The sequence below is a fragment of the Miniopterus natalensis genome, chromosome 9 (assembly GCF_054644295.1).
Source record: "Miniopterus natalensis isolate mMinNat1 chromosome 9, mMinNat1.hap1, whole genome shotgun sequence".
NCBI classification, from domain to species: Eukaryota; Metazoa; Chordata; class Mammalia; order Chiroptera; family Miniopteridae; genus Miniopterus; species Miniopterus natalensis.
In genome coordinates this window covers 40,603,470-40,617,773 of record NC_142089.1, presented here as the reverse complement: position 1 = coordinate 40,617,773, position 14,304 = coordinate 40,603,470, and the positions used below count along the sequence as shown (strand labels likewise).

At 39.2% G+C, this 14,304-nt stretch overlaps 1 protein-coding gene across 3 annotated transcripts in view; it reads right to left on the bottom strand.

The window, feature by feature from the left end:
* Positions 1-14,304, bottom strand: part of PDE4B (phosphodiesterase 4B) — a 391,091-nt gene that overhangs the window by 16,762 nt on the left and 360,025 nt on the right. For 2 of the 3 annotated variants that reach the window (XM_087820499.1, XM_087820500.1), the window contains one exon: positions 1,035-1,128. In XM_087820499.1, coding sequence (XP_087676625.1) covers positions 1,035-1,128 — 94 coding nt within the window. Of the gene's footprint in view, positions 1-1,034; positions 1,129-1,773; positions 2,041-14,304 lie in introns of those variants that run through there. The other variant, XM_016208267.2, reaches the window with a different exon arrangement.

Genomic DNA, 14,304 nt, shown 5'->3' with positions numbered 1-14,304 from the left:
GGTATTAGACAAATGGGATTGATCTTTGAAATAAAAGCAGAAGAAGAATGTGTTTCCATAAGGCATCAAGGCAAATGCTCATTGATTTAATGATGTGCCGAAAAGAAGGTGTGATGTTCAGCTGTAAGAAAGGGTCATTTCCCTGGAAAGTGGAGTTCTGGAAACAAGCATAATGCAGGGGAACTGAAAGTCCACAGAATCAGAATCTAAATGCTACCCATTCACTTTGAAGTACAGATTTACTGATTCTACAGGCCTCATTGAAGAAAAATAGCCCAAATAAGTTCATTATACAATAGAATAGCTGTTAACATGAGATCAGAAATCCCTAGTAATCAAAACAGGATGGTTGAAGTAGTTAAGGAATCATTGATACAAGTCTTTCCTGTGCCATGTGTTAAATACTAGCAATGCGACTACAGAGCACAACTGATAAAGCATCAGACTGGGAAGATACTGATGCTGCCTGCAGGGGGGCAAACCTTTCAGATGTAAAGATTCTTCCCCCACTACTCATCTTTAAGAAATAACTGAGCAAAGCAATCGTCAAATTGTTTTCAAAGCCCATCCTCATGGGCTAAATTATTAGCCAACCACATCTCTTACAAACCACCGGAGTGGAAACCTTTTGCTCAAAGCCCAGATATTGGAAGAATTTAAAGAGTACCACATCCCAGGAGCCAATGGAGCTGTTCTGAGAGTTCTGGGTGCTTGAAATCCCTACTTCCACCTCTTCAGAAGTCTTGGGAGAGATGGAAGTGGGTAGGTAGATAAGGGATGATCTGAGGTCCTTAAAAATATACTTAATTCATCATAACTTCTGTCTTTGATGGATATTTTTATTTTTATTTTTTTATAACACCTTCCTGCTCATTCCCCTGCCCTTAAGAGCTGTCCTTAGTTCTTACTTCAAATGGATTTGTTTTTCTATGACTTTACCTCATTTAAAACTTACATGGGATGTCTCTGATGGTTTGCAGAGATTAATACTAAAAAATCTCAGGTATGAAAGAGGTTTCCTGTTGATATCTTACCTAAGAAAGTATTTGAAATGTATTCAGACACCTGGTTCCCTGATCGGCTCATTTCTGAGAGGTGTGTCAGCTCCCGGTTCAGCATCCTTTTGAACTGTATAAGAAGAACAAAAACATATTAACCACCTAAAAAACAACAAATGATCACTTTACATGTTTACAACTTTGCTGTTTAAGAACCAAGAGTTTGGATGAGCAGATACCATTAGGTAAATGATACTGTTTCTATGAAATACAATACCCCTTTAATATTAATTTATTCCAATGTCACCTTAGGAAAAAGAGATCTTTTTAAGATTTCTCAGAATTAACATTTGATTTCTTTTGAAGATGCAAACATAAAAAAAGGAACCTTAATAGAGGTAAAGATAATTTCACTTGAAAATGTTAGACTATTTTAAAATACATTTATTGGAAATGAATTCTCATATGTCATTTGAGTTAATAACCTGTATAGTGGGAAGAGATTATATGTGAAAAGTTTCAGGGAAAACAAAGGCGGGGAGAAGCATCCTTTAAAAATAGCATTTTGTAAAAAAAAAAAAAAATGATAAAAGACAACCCAGTCAATTTTAATACAATGTCTATAACATGCCCTTATTTCATAATAAGCAGCCTCGCCGGGCTAAGTGACAACACAGATGAAATCATTACAGATGTTTTCTCCTTCGTGAAAAACATACAGGTATAAATGCTTCACATTCCATTAAAGACACAGCACAGAATCAAATGAACCCACCTTGATGTAACCCCAAGATACAGATAACAAATAGTTTGCCTCGGGCATTTTGGAATGTCCTTGCCTCAGTCCACAGGTCCCTTTGAGAGAATTCACAGCTCCGAGGGAGCGATCGGGGAAAGCCTTGTACATTCAGTGGTAAAATAAGCAAAACTTAGGGAAGACAAAGCCTCCAAAACTTAAAGCATTTCCTAATCCAAACAAAGCCCATCTTCGCACTCCATTCTCGCCAGAAGCCCGAGCTCCCCGCTCCTTCTCTGGCAGAGTGATGAAGGGAGGACTTGCAGGGGGAGCCAGCGCCCGTCCGGCTGGGCTCGGCGGCGGGTGCAGCGCCCGCGGCTTGTGGGCCGGCCTGGTGGCCCTCGGCTCAGCTCCGCCAGGAAGGAGCAAGTCTGCTTTCCCCAGGGGCTGCCAGACTGGGAAACACAGCCATCTTTTTAAAAGAAGATTAAAATGGAGGAAGCCCCATGAATATTTAAGTAAATCTGAAGTCGGTACCCTCCCCCATTTCAACGAGGTGTCCTTAACCCTCTCTCCTCTGCGGAGCCCGAGCCTCTGCACACACGGTGTCCCCACGGGGCTCAGCCACGAGGAGGGGGGTCACAGCGGTGGTGTGTTTGGCGAATTGACTTTCTGAACATTTTTAAAAAATGAAAAGGAGTAAGACCATGACTGTTTTCAGATGAGGCCTTTGGTACACAAAAATATTTTTTTAAAACTATTTTTTGGAGGATTTTTTTTTTTTTTTTGCTCACCAAGAGTGTGCCAATGCATGTAGCCTTCTTTTACAAGGAGATAATTATTTCATTTAAAAAGTACTTCATATGCAGAAGGCAATTTTCTGTACTCCATCAGCTCATTAACATACATATTAGATGGCATTCAACAAATTAAACACATTTACCCTTTTGATCGAGGGTCTAGAGTGTGTTCAGAAATACAAGATACTGTTTGCTGCATGAATGGAGAATTATTTGGGTTAGGAGTGACTATGCTTTTTGGGTGCTTTAGTGTTACATCTTCTAATTCCTGTTAGAAATATCTAGAGTTAAATTTATTTTTATTTAATTGCAGCAAGCTAAGGCATGTTGAGAAAGTCATTCCTTCCCTGTAGGTGCTCCCCGCCCCCTCCTGTCAGTGTTGGAGGAGGAGCCTAAGACTGGAGCCCTGCCGCAGTGGGATTCCCTACCCAGGGCCACCCCTCCCTGCCTTCCCCCTGGCTCTGTTACCCGACTCTGGGACGCCCAGGAGTTCAAGTACAACAGTTGAAGGACTAGCAAAACACCAAGGCGACAGCGGGCCCCCCCCCCCCCCCATTGGCTCTCTTTCCTGTCAGGCATTCCCCTTTCCAATGAGCATCCTGCGCTGACAATGGCTTCGCTTCAGGCACCTAAGCCCGGTCAGGCCGCTGCTTGTGCCCAGGAGACCGGCCTTTCAGGGGAAGCCAGCATCGCCGCCGGCTGGCTCGCCGCACCACGCGCTGCTCTCAAAGAGGCACAGTCATCCTCTCTGGGTGACCCTGCTTGCGTGTGTTTCCCCGTGATACATCATGTTAGTAACGGTGACCAGGGATCTCAGCCACCTTGTTTTACCAACTGGACCTTTATGCCATTTTCAGTTCCAGGTAATCGCGCAAGTTCCACGTTATTTGGTTTGTGAGACATAACTGCTCAGTCTTAATGGCATCTCATTTTCAGTTCTCAAAAGAGAAGCACTTACACTAAAGACTTAGAAGCTGGGAAAGACGAGTTTCTATGCTCTTACTGATCAGCTGAATTTTGGCAAAGAAACAAACTCTTCTTGGAACACTAAAAAAATCGTGTAAAAAGCATAGAGACAGATGATTTCTTTTAACGAACTCTCTGCACTAGCCTTAGCCAAATGTAACATGCAAAGAATCATTCTCCTTTTGGTTCCTTTGGTTTCTGAAATATTAAGAAGGATTTTGGATTCAGTCAGGTTTGCTCTATTTTAATCGTATCATTATAGCTTGCATTTGCTAAATATTTATTAAACTCCTAAAATGTGCCAGGCAAAGCATTGAAGATATAACTGTGAAAAGTAAAAACCTTTTCATGCTTTTAATGAACTTACATTCTAGCAGAAATAGTCAGATACATTAGAGCATGTTCGTTAACTACAACAGTTAGAGGTCTGGAGAGAGAGTTGGGCAGGTTTTTTATTAGCTGTATTGGCCTGAGCTCAGAATATAGGAGCAGGTAGAAATTCAATCATAAATTACTAAGAAAGGACACACTTTTCTTCTTTCTTTCTGTCCCCTCCCATGGTCACAGGACCCTCGTGGCCTAACATTGTCAATCGGTCCCCATGTGGGAGCGGGGAAGTGGCTCTCAGTTTCAGGGCTGAGGCTAAACCACACTCCTCACCTTTCCAGCATAGCTTACAGACGGGGCCAATACTCCTGGGAGTAGTTAGCAGATAAATACCACCCCCCCACCCCCCTTCTCATGCCTAAAATAGTTCTATGAGCCTTTTGCTGGAGGCATGGAAATGCCACCAAACAACAAAGTCATCTTAAGGCAACCTTAAAACACACATAATGAAGTACGCAAATGGCGGTCACTCAGTGTCAGAAACCGACCCAGTCCTTTAAATGTCGCTTAGCAACAGCCTTTGGTTTTCCTGCTCCTTGAGGGAGGGCCCAACCACACTGACTAAGGCAATCATTGCTCTCATCAAAAAGCAGTTATGAAGGGCCCACTTATGTTGTGCTCTGCACACACGAAGAAAGGCAGACACGGCCTGCGAGGAGCAGACAGGGGCACCTTTTACATTCCAGTAACGTAGAGTCCAATTAGTGTGATTAGTGCTGGCCTGGGAGAAGAGACACATCAAGAAACGGACTAGATGTGAACTGTGTTCAAGGTTAAAGCTGAGGAGACAGCTGGGGAGCTTGGCTTAGTCGGGTTTTCAGTGTCTGACTCCCATATGAGAGTTGTTTCTGTTGAGCAGTGACGTGCCAGACGAGTCCAGCCTCTCGTTCTCAGTTCACGATTACAGTCCTGTGAAGTCACTTCACCTCTCATACACAAAACGAGAGTGAGGTATGATTTTAAGGTCTCAGACTCTCAGCCTGAACCTGTCATGACTCTGTGATAAATGTTGCGGCAGCCTCCTACAGTCTGGGCACATGAGTTACCAGCAACCAATATTTCCCAGAAAACAAAACTCTCTCAACACTACTGAGAAAAACAACCCCAATCAGAAACCCTTCCGTCCATAAGAATAAGTCGCCAACAAAGGAAGAAAAGTATTTATCATCCTCCCAGAGTTTTATATTTTAAGACTACTGGAGTTTCCCTGTCTTCTCATCAAGTTGGGTATTCAGTCCAAAAAGGAAGGAAAGATAGCTCCGGAGGGAAACTGTGTCTCAAGGAGTTAGATAATTGAAAAGGGAGGCCATTATTACTCTATCCGACGCTGTAGAGAAAGCCACAAACAGGAGCACACTGTGTCTAAGATAAATGTGTCTCTACTACTTAATGGACACAGATTCTATTTTTCAGTTAAGAATCTGCCTACACAAGAAAACCCTGTTAGGGCCTAGCTAGAAATAATGTCCCCAGAGGAAATGTGGCTGAAGCCCCTTTTCAACACAGAGAAGCCAAGTTTGTGAATGAACCTTTAGTCACACAAACTTCTCCAATGCTTCCTTAAGCTAACGTCTGACACTAGATTTGTGAGCACTGTAGAAATTGTGGTTAATTTTTGAAAAGAGAAAAAGATATTATCTACATAAATGATTTAATATTGTTTACCCAGAATATATCTTCTCTATAAAATTACGTGAATTTCTTTTTTTGCATAGGCTACCTTTAGTAGTGGGAAGTTATTTAAAATATCTGGAATAGCAAAAGCTGAAATTCAGTTACACTTGATATAAACATTTTGTATATGGCTTCAATTTTTCTTTAGCTTCAACGCTATATACAAAGATTACATTTTTCTGAGGCAGATTCTTCTGACATGATGAAACACTTCATCATTTCTATATTTCTCATGAGACAACTAGTTTGAGCTTTGTTCAAAGATCCACAGGCCACCTAGGAACTCTGTTGGTAATAAGTTCTTAGTTAAATTAATTACATAGGAAAGGTAGACTAAAATGAACTCAGAGAGTCATTCTAGTCCTAAATTTTGATGCTTTTATGTGTCTAAGAGTAAAAGAAAATCCAAGAGAGTAATAATACAAGGGGTTAATATCAAGCACATGAAAAAGCTACTAATTTGAGGGATCACCTAGAAATCACTTAGGAGTGAATCCTAAATGATTAAATATATTCTCCTGCCTATCAAAGGCTAGATAAAGCAAGCACTTTCCTCTCATTGATAACTTCATGATGAAAGTGGTAGGTGGAAATTGTGCAAAAGAAAAAAAGTTGCCAAAAAGAGAGGAAGACAGCCCTGTAGTTGCCCTGGTGGGTGGCCGTCTACGCAGGAGCCCATCTGTGAGACAGGCGCCTTATTGTGTGGGGTCTTCCTGTTTTTGCGCATGAAACAACTGCCCAAGTCATTAAAGTCACAATGACTTTGTTAGGGACTGAATTTTGACTCATATTTTACACTTTGTTAGTCATCACTTAATAAGAATTCCCGGGCATCAGGAAAGTGAAGGGGCTGAGCATTCCTCCTGAAATCACAGACGGCTGGCAGCGGGGGAAGGAAGTTGAACCGGCCGTGGCACCGTTCAGTGAGAAAGGGGACAGCTTGCCTCTGTCTCAGTCCTGGCACTAACCAGATGTGTGATCTTGGGTCAGATGAATTAACTTCTTGGGGCTCAGTATTTTTTTTTAGCTATGGGCTCAGTTGCTTATAAAATCACTAATTTCTAAGGTTTCTTCTGATTTTAAAAAAAAAAGGAAAGTTGCTTCTTCTATGTCCCTAAGTTTACATGGGAAGACGTGAACAAGGACCCAAAGAAATGAAAGACTCTACTTCTTAAACACCTACACTTTTCTTTGCAAAATCTGATTTAAACAATAAAATAGGGATATAGTGTACTTTTTCTATAAGCCCTTTACCAAACTCACAATTTCCACAATTCTTAGCATTTCAGATTATCTGACAATGTGCGTCTTATCCTATGTCTCCTTTTTTGTCTTTCCCTATAAACTCTAGCATCTTTGAAACCTGATGTCCAGTTTCTTTAACAAAAATGTTTGTCTTATTTGAGAGGCAAATGAAACTGAAAGGAATGAGTTTGTAACAGGGTTAAGAAAGGAATAACATGCCATTGTCCATTAGTATCTACTTTACTAGAGACTATAGTTCCATAATGGGCCACCCTAGCAAACAAGTTCTCCTGTATTAATATCTGGAGCGAACCCCTGGTGCACTAGGAAATACACTTAGGCCCTTCTAACTGTCCATGTGTCAAATAAGAAAGAAACTCACCCAAACATATTAGAATTGGGTGATTCTCTTCACTGCCCAGTGATATGGTAATCCACAATAAATAAGCATGTGATGAAAAACAAGCACTAACATCTCTACCATAATTCTGCAACAAAAACTGGCATTTGTGATGAAGCTAAGGTAGAATAAATTCCACTTGCTGGTTAGAGGACAAGTATCTGCTCAAGTGACATTTTAAAAGTCAAAGTAGGGACAAACCATGAGTACTTTCGTACAAAGAATTGAAAAAAAAATCAAAAGAATTGAAATACAACTGCTCTATAACTTGAGACTAGATCTTGAACAGCCCTCAAAATTATTAGGTGTTTCTTCCTACCTATCTATCCTCTTTGCTGATGTCCATTTTTCTTGGAATTTCTGAAAACTAAGAGGAAACAGAGCATATATAATTGGGACATTAAAAAATTGTCCTTCTCAAAGTAATTCCTATAAGAATGTTTAGAGAAATGTCTCAGATCTAACATTCCCCTATCTCCAAAAGTTGCTGCAGTGACACAAATAAATAGACAAAAGATACTATAACTATTTATATCCAAAGACTTATATTTTCACTATGCAATTTTAACTATATATACAGATGTACTCATATATTATATTTATAAACTATGTATACATGTTTCCACATATGTAGGGTTGCCAGATTTAGTAAATAAAAATTCAGGACACCCAGTTAAATTTAAATAAACAACAAACGTTTCCCTAGATATTTGCATGTTCCAAATATCCCATAGGCAGGTTAGGTTTCAGTCATGTACTCATACTGTGTCAGGTTTAGAGCTCCTGTATATTTTTAGGTCATTTAAAATGTTCAAACCTTTTCTTTTTGACAGTGGTGTTTCCTTCTGGTGAGAAATGCAATAAATAAGACCTGCAATTGTTACTGGAGCTTCACAGTTTTATTTTATGTCCTCGAGCCCCCCCCCCCCCCTTAATCTGGCTGTTAATAGAGATAAACAAACAAACAATAAAAAGGCACTTTGAAGGATTTTTGGTGCTGGTCTGATAATTAAATATAAGAGAGGCCTTATTTTTCAACAGATGACAAAATCATTGCAGCAATTGAGAAAAATCAATGAATTGAGGTACACTATTTAGTTATTTTTTTCTTTTTCTATTTACATGTTCTACAGCTTTTTCTGTGCATAAGGCTAATATTTAACCTCAAACTTCCAAAGCCAGTTCTAAGACCATGGGATGCTAACGTGATTCTAAAACAGGTGACTAAGGTCTTCTGAATCATTTCACAGCCAGAAGTTCTACAACCTATTATATTTTTAAAATAACTCTTACCATGGACCAGACTCACAGACTCTCCGGTCGAGTGTCCTCTCCTGACTGGTAGAAAATAAGACTATGCTTCAGGACCTCCATATCTGACTTGAAAGCAATAATGAGGAACAGGGAAATCACCCCCAAACACTGCCCTTTCTTTTTTACAACCCCATAAGTATTGGCTATGAGTCTCTTTAAGAACTGATTTCCAATAAGATCTGGGTTGTTTAAAGTCCTGACTAAGTATTGCCTTATTAAAATTTCCAATACTTTTTGCAGCCACAAATATCTACCATAGCATGCTTTGAGATGACTACTTTATTCCTTTCAACACGTCACATGGCATGTATTGTGTTAAATATTAATTATATTGATTTTAGCTGGGAACTTTCACATACCCTTGAGATAAAGATAACGGGATGCTTCAAAACCTGTTATGGAAATCACTGCTTCTGGATTAGCAGTTTCCCAGGGTTGGGACAGCCCTGGTCTGGAAATCTACTAGATCAACTCTAGGGACCATCAAATAAATAAGGGCAAACCCTAGGCTACACAGATATATCCTTCCTTTCCCTAAGGGCCAATGTTATCTGTTTTGGTATTTTGGTAATCCCTATGCTAGAATACACCCTTTCTAGTTTTTTTTTAATCCTCACCTGAGGATAGTTCTTCCATTGCATTTCAGAGAGAGTGGAAGGAAGAGAGAGAGAGAGAGAGAGAGAGAGAGAGAGAGAGAGAGAGAGAGAGAGAGAGAGAGATCTATGCGAGAGATACATTGGTTGGTTGCCTCCCGCGCGTGACCTGACTGGGGCCAGGGATGGAGCCTGCAACTGAGGTCCGTGCCCTTGGCCAGAATCCAACCTGGGACCCTTTAGTCCTCAGGCCAATGCTCTAACCCCTGAGCCAAACTGGCTAGGGCTACACTTTCAAATTGAGAAGACTTGGCCATCAATTGGAGATTTGAAAATGATTTTAAGCCATAAAGGATAAAAACAGTGGTCTTAAGCAATTTTATGATTTGAAAAAATATAATTATACTTCTTTTGCATTTTGTTTGTCCTATAATTAGCTACCATAATTTAGAAGAGATGGATGGATGTTTTGCACAACAATGTGCCCCAAGATGTATAGGCTCGTTGGGTTAATGGAAGGCTTATAAAAGTAGTTACAGATTAGGATGCACAGGTCACATGATGTGGAGGGGGTTCTAATTACAGGTTGACCTTACCAGTAGGGTCTAATAGCATTAAGAGGACTCTAAGAGTAGACCTAACAACACTCCTGCATGACATAGGATCAGCTGAGCATCCAAATGGGTCTGGAAAGAAAATCCTGTACTGTGACTTAGTCTGAGAAGCTCAGCCAGTTATTCAGTTTCTTGGAGATTGTTTTTCCATCTTTAAAATGGAAGGTTAGAAATTATGTATGTGAAGTGATTGGCAAGGTGTCTGAGACCATTGTAGGACTTGTAGTTTGTTCCACAGGATTTGTACTTGAAGCTGTGTTTCATTTCTGAATTTTAAAAGAATATGAGCTCATGGTACCTTCTGCAGTTGGGTTTGCGTTTGGGTGGAGGTTTCGGTTGGCTCTTTGGCACCTTAACCTCTTTTATTCTCATTGTTGACAACAGCTTATATAATTAACTACAAAATTCCCACAATATGCTGCTGAAGGTGTGACGCAGTGCTATATCATATAGATTACATGACACAGGAGTTACTCATAGAAGTTCTGCCTTGCTGGTTGACGTTTAGATTATTCATTCACCAGTGTAAGGAGTGTAAACCAGAATTGCCAGAAAGATAGATCAAGCCTGCCGAAGGAAACCATAACTCAAATGGCCTTGTATTGAAGGCATATCATTAAAAAAAGAAGCCGATTCAGGCCGTTGCTAACTCCATGATTCCATGACTTAGCTAATTTCCTTAAAATAAGAGACTTTAGAACTCTTTATATATTAACCAAAGGCCATGAGTGGCCACAAAGTGCCTGACATAAGGATAATTGCTCCAAGTATGCATTTTGCTCAGATTTCCACAGTTGAGGTCAATCCAGTAACACATCTAAAGCAATTAAATATGTGGCCAGGGTAGGGGTCCGAGAGGAGTACCAGCAATATGTCAGGAATTAAAAAACAACCAAACAATGGCAGAATGACTAAGCTGTGTTCTCCAGACACAACAGATAGGGAGCGTGGCTGAGCTTCAGACACGTGTTCATAAATACACTTTCCAGCTGAGTGTGCAGTAGCTATTGCCAGTCTCTGAAGGGCTCAGATGCTTGTCCAAAGGATGCAGACTTTTCCAGAGAAAGGTAAGCTGAATACCCTATTGCCAAACCAAACAACAAAAGCGTGCTTCACAGCTCTGCTCACATGGAAAGAGCATTTGTCTCTGTCGTTTGTTCTCTGTTATCTGACTTTGAATTTGGGAGAAGGCTCAGGGAACGAGATTTCACTGCTTTGAAGAGTCACTGTGAAGCAACTAGGGGGGCTTCTCATTTAACCCAACAATTAGAAAAACCGGTTAGGCTTGGAAAGCGCCTGCACATAGCATGGTGCAGTGTAACAGGAAAAGGATTCCTGGGTTCTAATGGATATGCCCCTAGCAACATATCTGGCCCTGGACAAATTAGATTAAACTTCTGAGCCTCATTCAATGGATCCAACAAGTATTTATTTTAATGTCTCTAGGTGCCAAGAGCTATTCTAAATGCCGTAACTGTAAGCATGAACAAGAGTAAACACAATCCACGTCGTCCCTGATACACTTACAGTCTAAGGGAGTGAAGCCTAAGTTCTACAACAAACCCCCCAAACTATAAACTGTGATAACAAATTATTAAACAAACAAGCTGCTGAGTTAGGATAATTAGAGAAGAAATAACATCTAAACTGAGGTCTGGAAAATAAGAAGGAGCCTTGGCCACACTCTAGCTTTCTTATTAGATGTTGTGTTAGCAAGTCATGTAAGAATATAATAAATCACCCCATGAATTACCCTTTAATTTTTAAATCATTTGACTTTGGAACAAAGCGAGCAGGATTGGGTTCTAAGCATCTCCGTTTAATAGCTGAAGAGCTCAGACAGATACAGTTCTCTCTCTTGCCTCCTGGCTTCACACTGCATGTGAGGCTGTCCGCACCTCAAGGTGAGCATCGTAGGAGATGCCAGGCGAGAGCCTGTGCAAACAGGAAAGAGCTTTTCAGGTGCGTTTCTTTACGTGCTACTTTGCATCTGGAAACACAAAAGTAACACCTTTCATACACTGAAAGACAATGGCCCTTTATTTAATGCTCTATCCTTGTACCACAGGAAGCTTTGAGGACAAATAAACTTTAAGTGAAGAAATGGGCCTTAAAAATCCCCACATTGCTCCATAACTAACGTTCCCTCAGGCAGAATCCAAGTTCTTGGAGAAATGCAGTCCTGGATCATGTGGCTAGATTTTAAAAGCAGTGATCAAAAAAGAAAAATCTCTCCCGAATTACTCCTTAATAATACAGCCTCCTTTATTACCTTTATGAAAAAGCCCTCATATTTTACTCATTTTAACCCAATATACAGGGTGTCCCCAAAAAGTGTATACACAGTTTGAATAATTATTAAGTCCAATGGGTTAAATCTGAAAAGAAAGAAACATCAATTGAGCTATCAGTGTTAAGTGTGTATGCATTTTTTTTTTTGGACACCATGTATTTATCTTTTTTAAAAAAGAGAATCCATTCCTGTTTAGGAGCTTATGCTTTTGTGCACTTATTTTTGGCAAGATTCTCCTATTTTAGGATTTACTCAGGGCCCTGAAGGGTCTTCTTTGGAAAGCAAAATATGACCTTTCTCAGATTGAATATTTTAGGATGCCAGAAATATAATATAGCATTAGACAATGGCCTTATCTTAATACTTTAAATGTACAAAAGAAGACTATTTGTAAAAGATCCTTTTAAAATACTGCAATCAAAATAAAATAAATTATCTGAAATTAGACTCTACTGATTTAGAAATGTTTAAAGAATATACTGGCAAATCTCGATGAGATATTATCAGTAGCTTCCATGCAATGGGTAAGAAATATGCAAATAAATTTTGTGCAACCAGATCCTGAGTGTGTTCAAATACAGCAGTGAAAAATTCAGTGGCAGCTTACCCTGTCAAGAACACAAATAATGTACTGGACCTGGCCAAGAAAAAAAATACCCATTGCATCAATAAATACAGATATATCTAAACCATTCTGACACAATTACAGATTGGAGTCAGCAGTAGCAATCTCAGTGGATTGGAACTAAGACAGGAGGGCACTGTGCCCTTTCAGCTTAGTAGATGGCCAGCATTCTGGCCGGTTAAATTGACCCTCCTGGGCTTTGAGTGGAATATTTAGAGCAAGAGTTAGAGTCCATTTCATTAGAGAAACATCAGAAGGTCCCTACTTCCCACAATCAAATGGACATGCAAAAGTATGCTGGAAATATATATCATCACTAGATGGTCTAAGCACAGTCCATGAATTTAATTTTTTTGAAAATGCTAAAAAAAATTAAAAAAAAAAAAAAGTTTAATTATCCTTGTTTTTAGAAGTTCCCATGTCAACAAATTTCTTAAATAACCAAATCAAGTAGAATTGCAGAGAGCTTTTTAAAATAAAATAAACCCCAAATCAACTACCACCAATGGACAAAAGCCTTCAACTGCTTTACATTTCTCTCTGTATAGTTAAAGAGATATAGAGCTGTGCTTCCTTGATACTTTTTAGTCTTACTACTGTAAGCAAACATAAAGTCTTAAAAATTCAAAACAATTTCAGATCTGAAGAGGTTGCAATCTGGAGCAGATATAACTAAAACCCCATATAACTGAAAAGTTAGCTATGATATTAACTAAGATAGGTAAGAGGGTGGTCTATGACAAACTGATCAAAGCCGGAAAGCATTTAAGGCAGAGTTGAGAAAAAAAGCCAGTAAGTCTGGCATCCTAGGAATAGGTTCATAGTGTAGGGCCTGGTGATGTGTTTGAGCCAAAGGGAAGTTTTCTAGGCAATGGAAAATCAAGAAAGGGGTAAAGGCCTTTATTTCTTGGTTCTCAAGTTATAATAAAACTCTTACTTATAGTCTTAAGCCATGCTTTCAATAGATCTTCTGATATCATTGATAGAAATAGAGTTGGAAGTCCAGTTTCAAGAAACAGGAGCTACTAAAATGTTCATCTGTTGTTTTTTTAACTCTGTCAGTTCTTTACTTATTCAAATGATTATCCTGGCTATTAAATTATTCCCTCCCAACCATAAATCTCCTTTTACATATTGTACTGTGTTTTTTTTTAATGGTTTAAAATATTACAGATGTCCCCTTTTTTCCCCATTGACCCCTTCCACCCCACACCTACTCCACTCCCTAGGCCTTCACCATACCATTGTCTGTGTCCATGGCATATTGTAGTTCTTTAATTCAAGTCTTCTATATCTTACTTATTCTAATAGCTCAAACACTAAGCTTTCTTACCCTTTCTTCACTCAAGTGAAGAATTTCCTTTTCATTTTCTACATTGTATACTAATAAATTTTATCTCACATTATCCTACTTAGTAACACAAGTAATGATTAGAAATGGGTAGATACCAAAAGACCAAAAGTAAAACTCTCAAGTATATCTTGTCCCTCTTTAAGTAATTAGATTAATAGTTCTAAATTCATAATATTTTTACAGCATCTGCTTTATTTTGCAGTATCTGCTTAACTCAGGCCTCTACAAATACTGAAATTTATTTTAAGATCCTTAAACTCACAAAAATGTGTTTCTATTGCTATAAATGAGACTTATTTGATTTT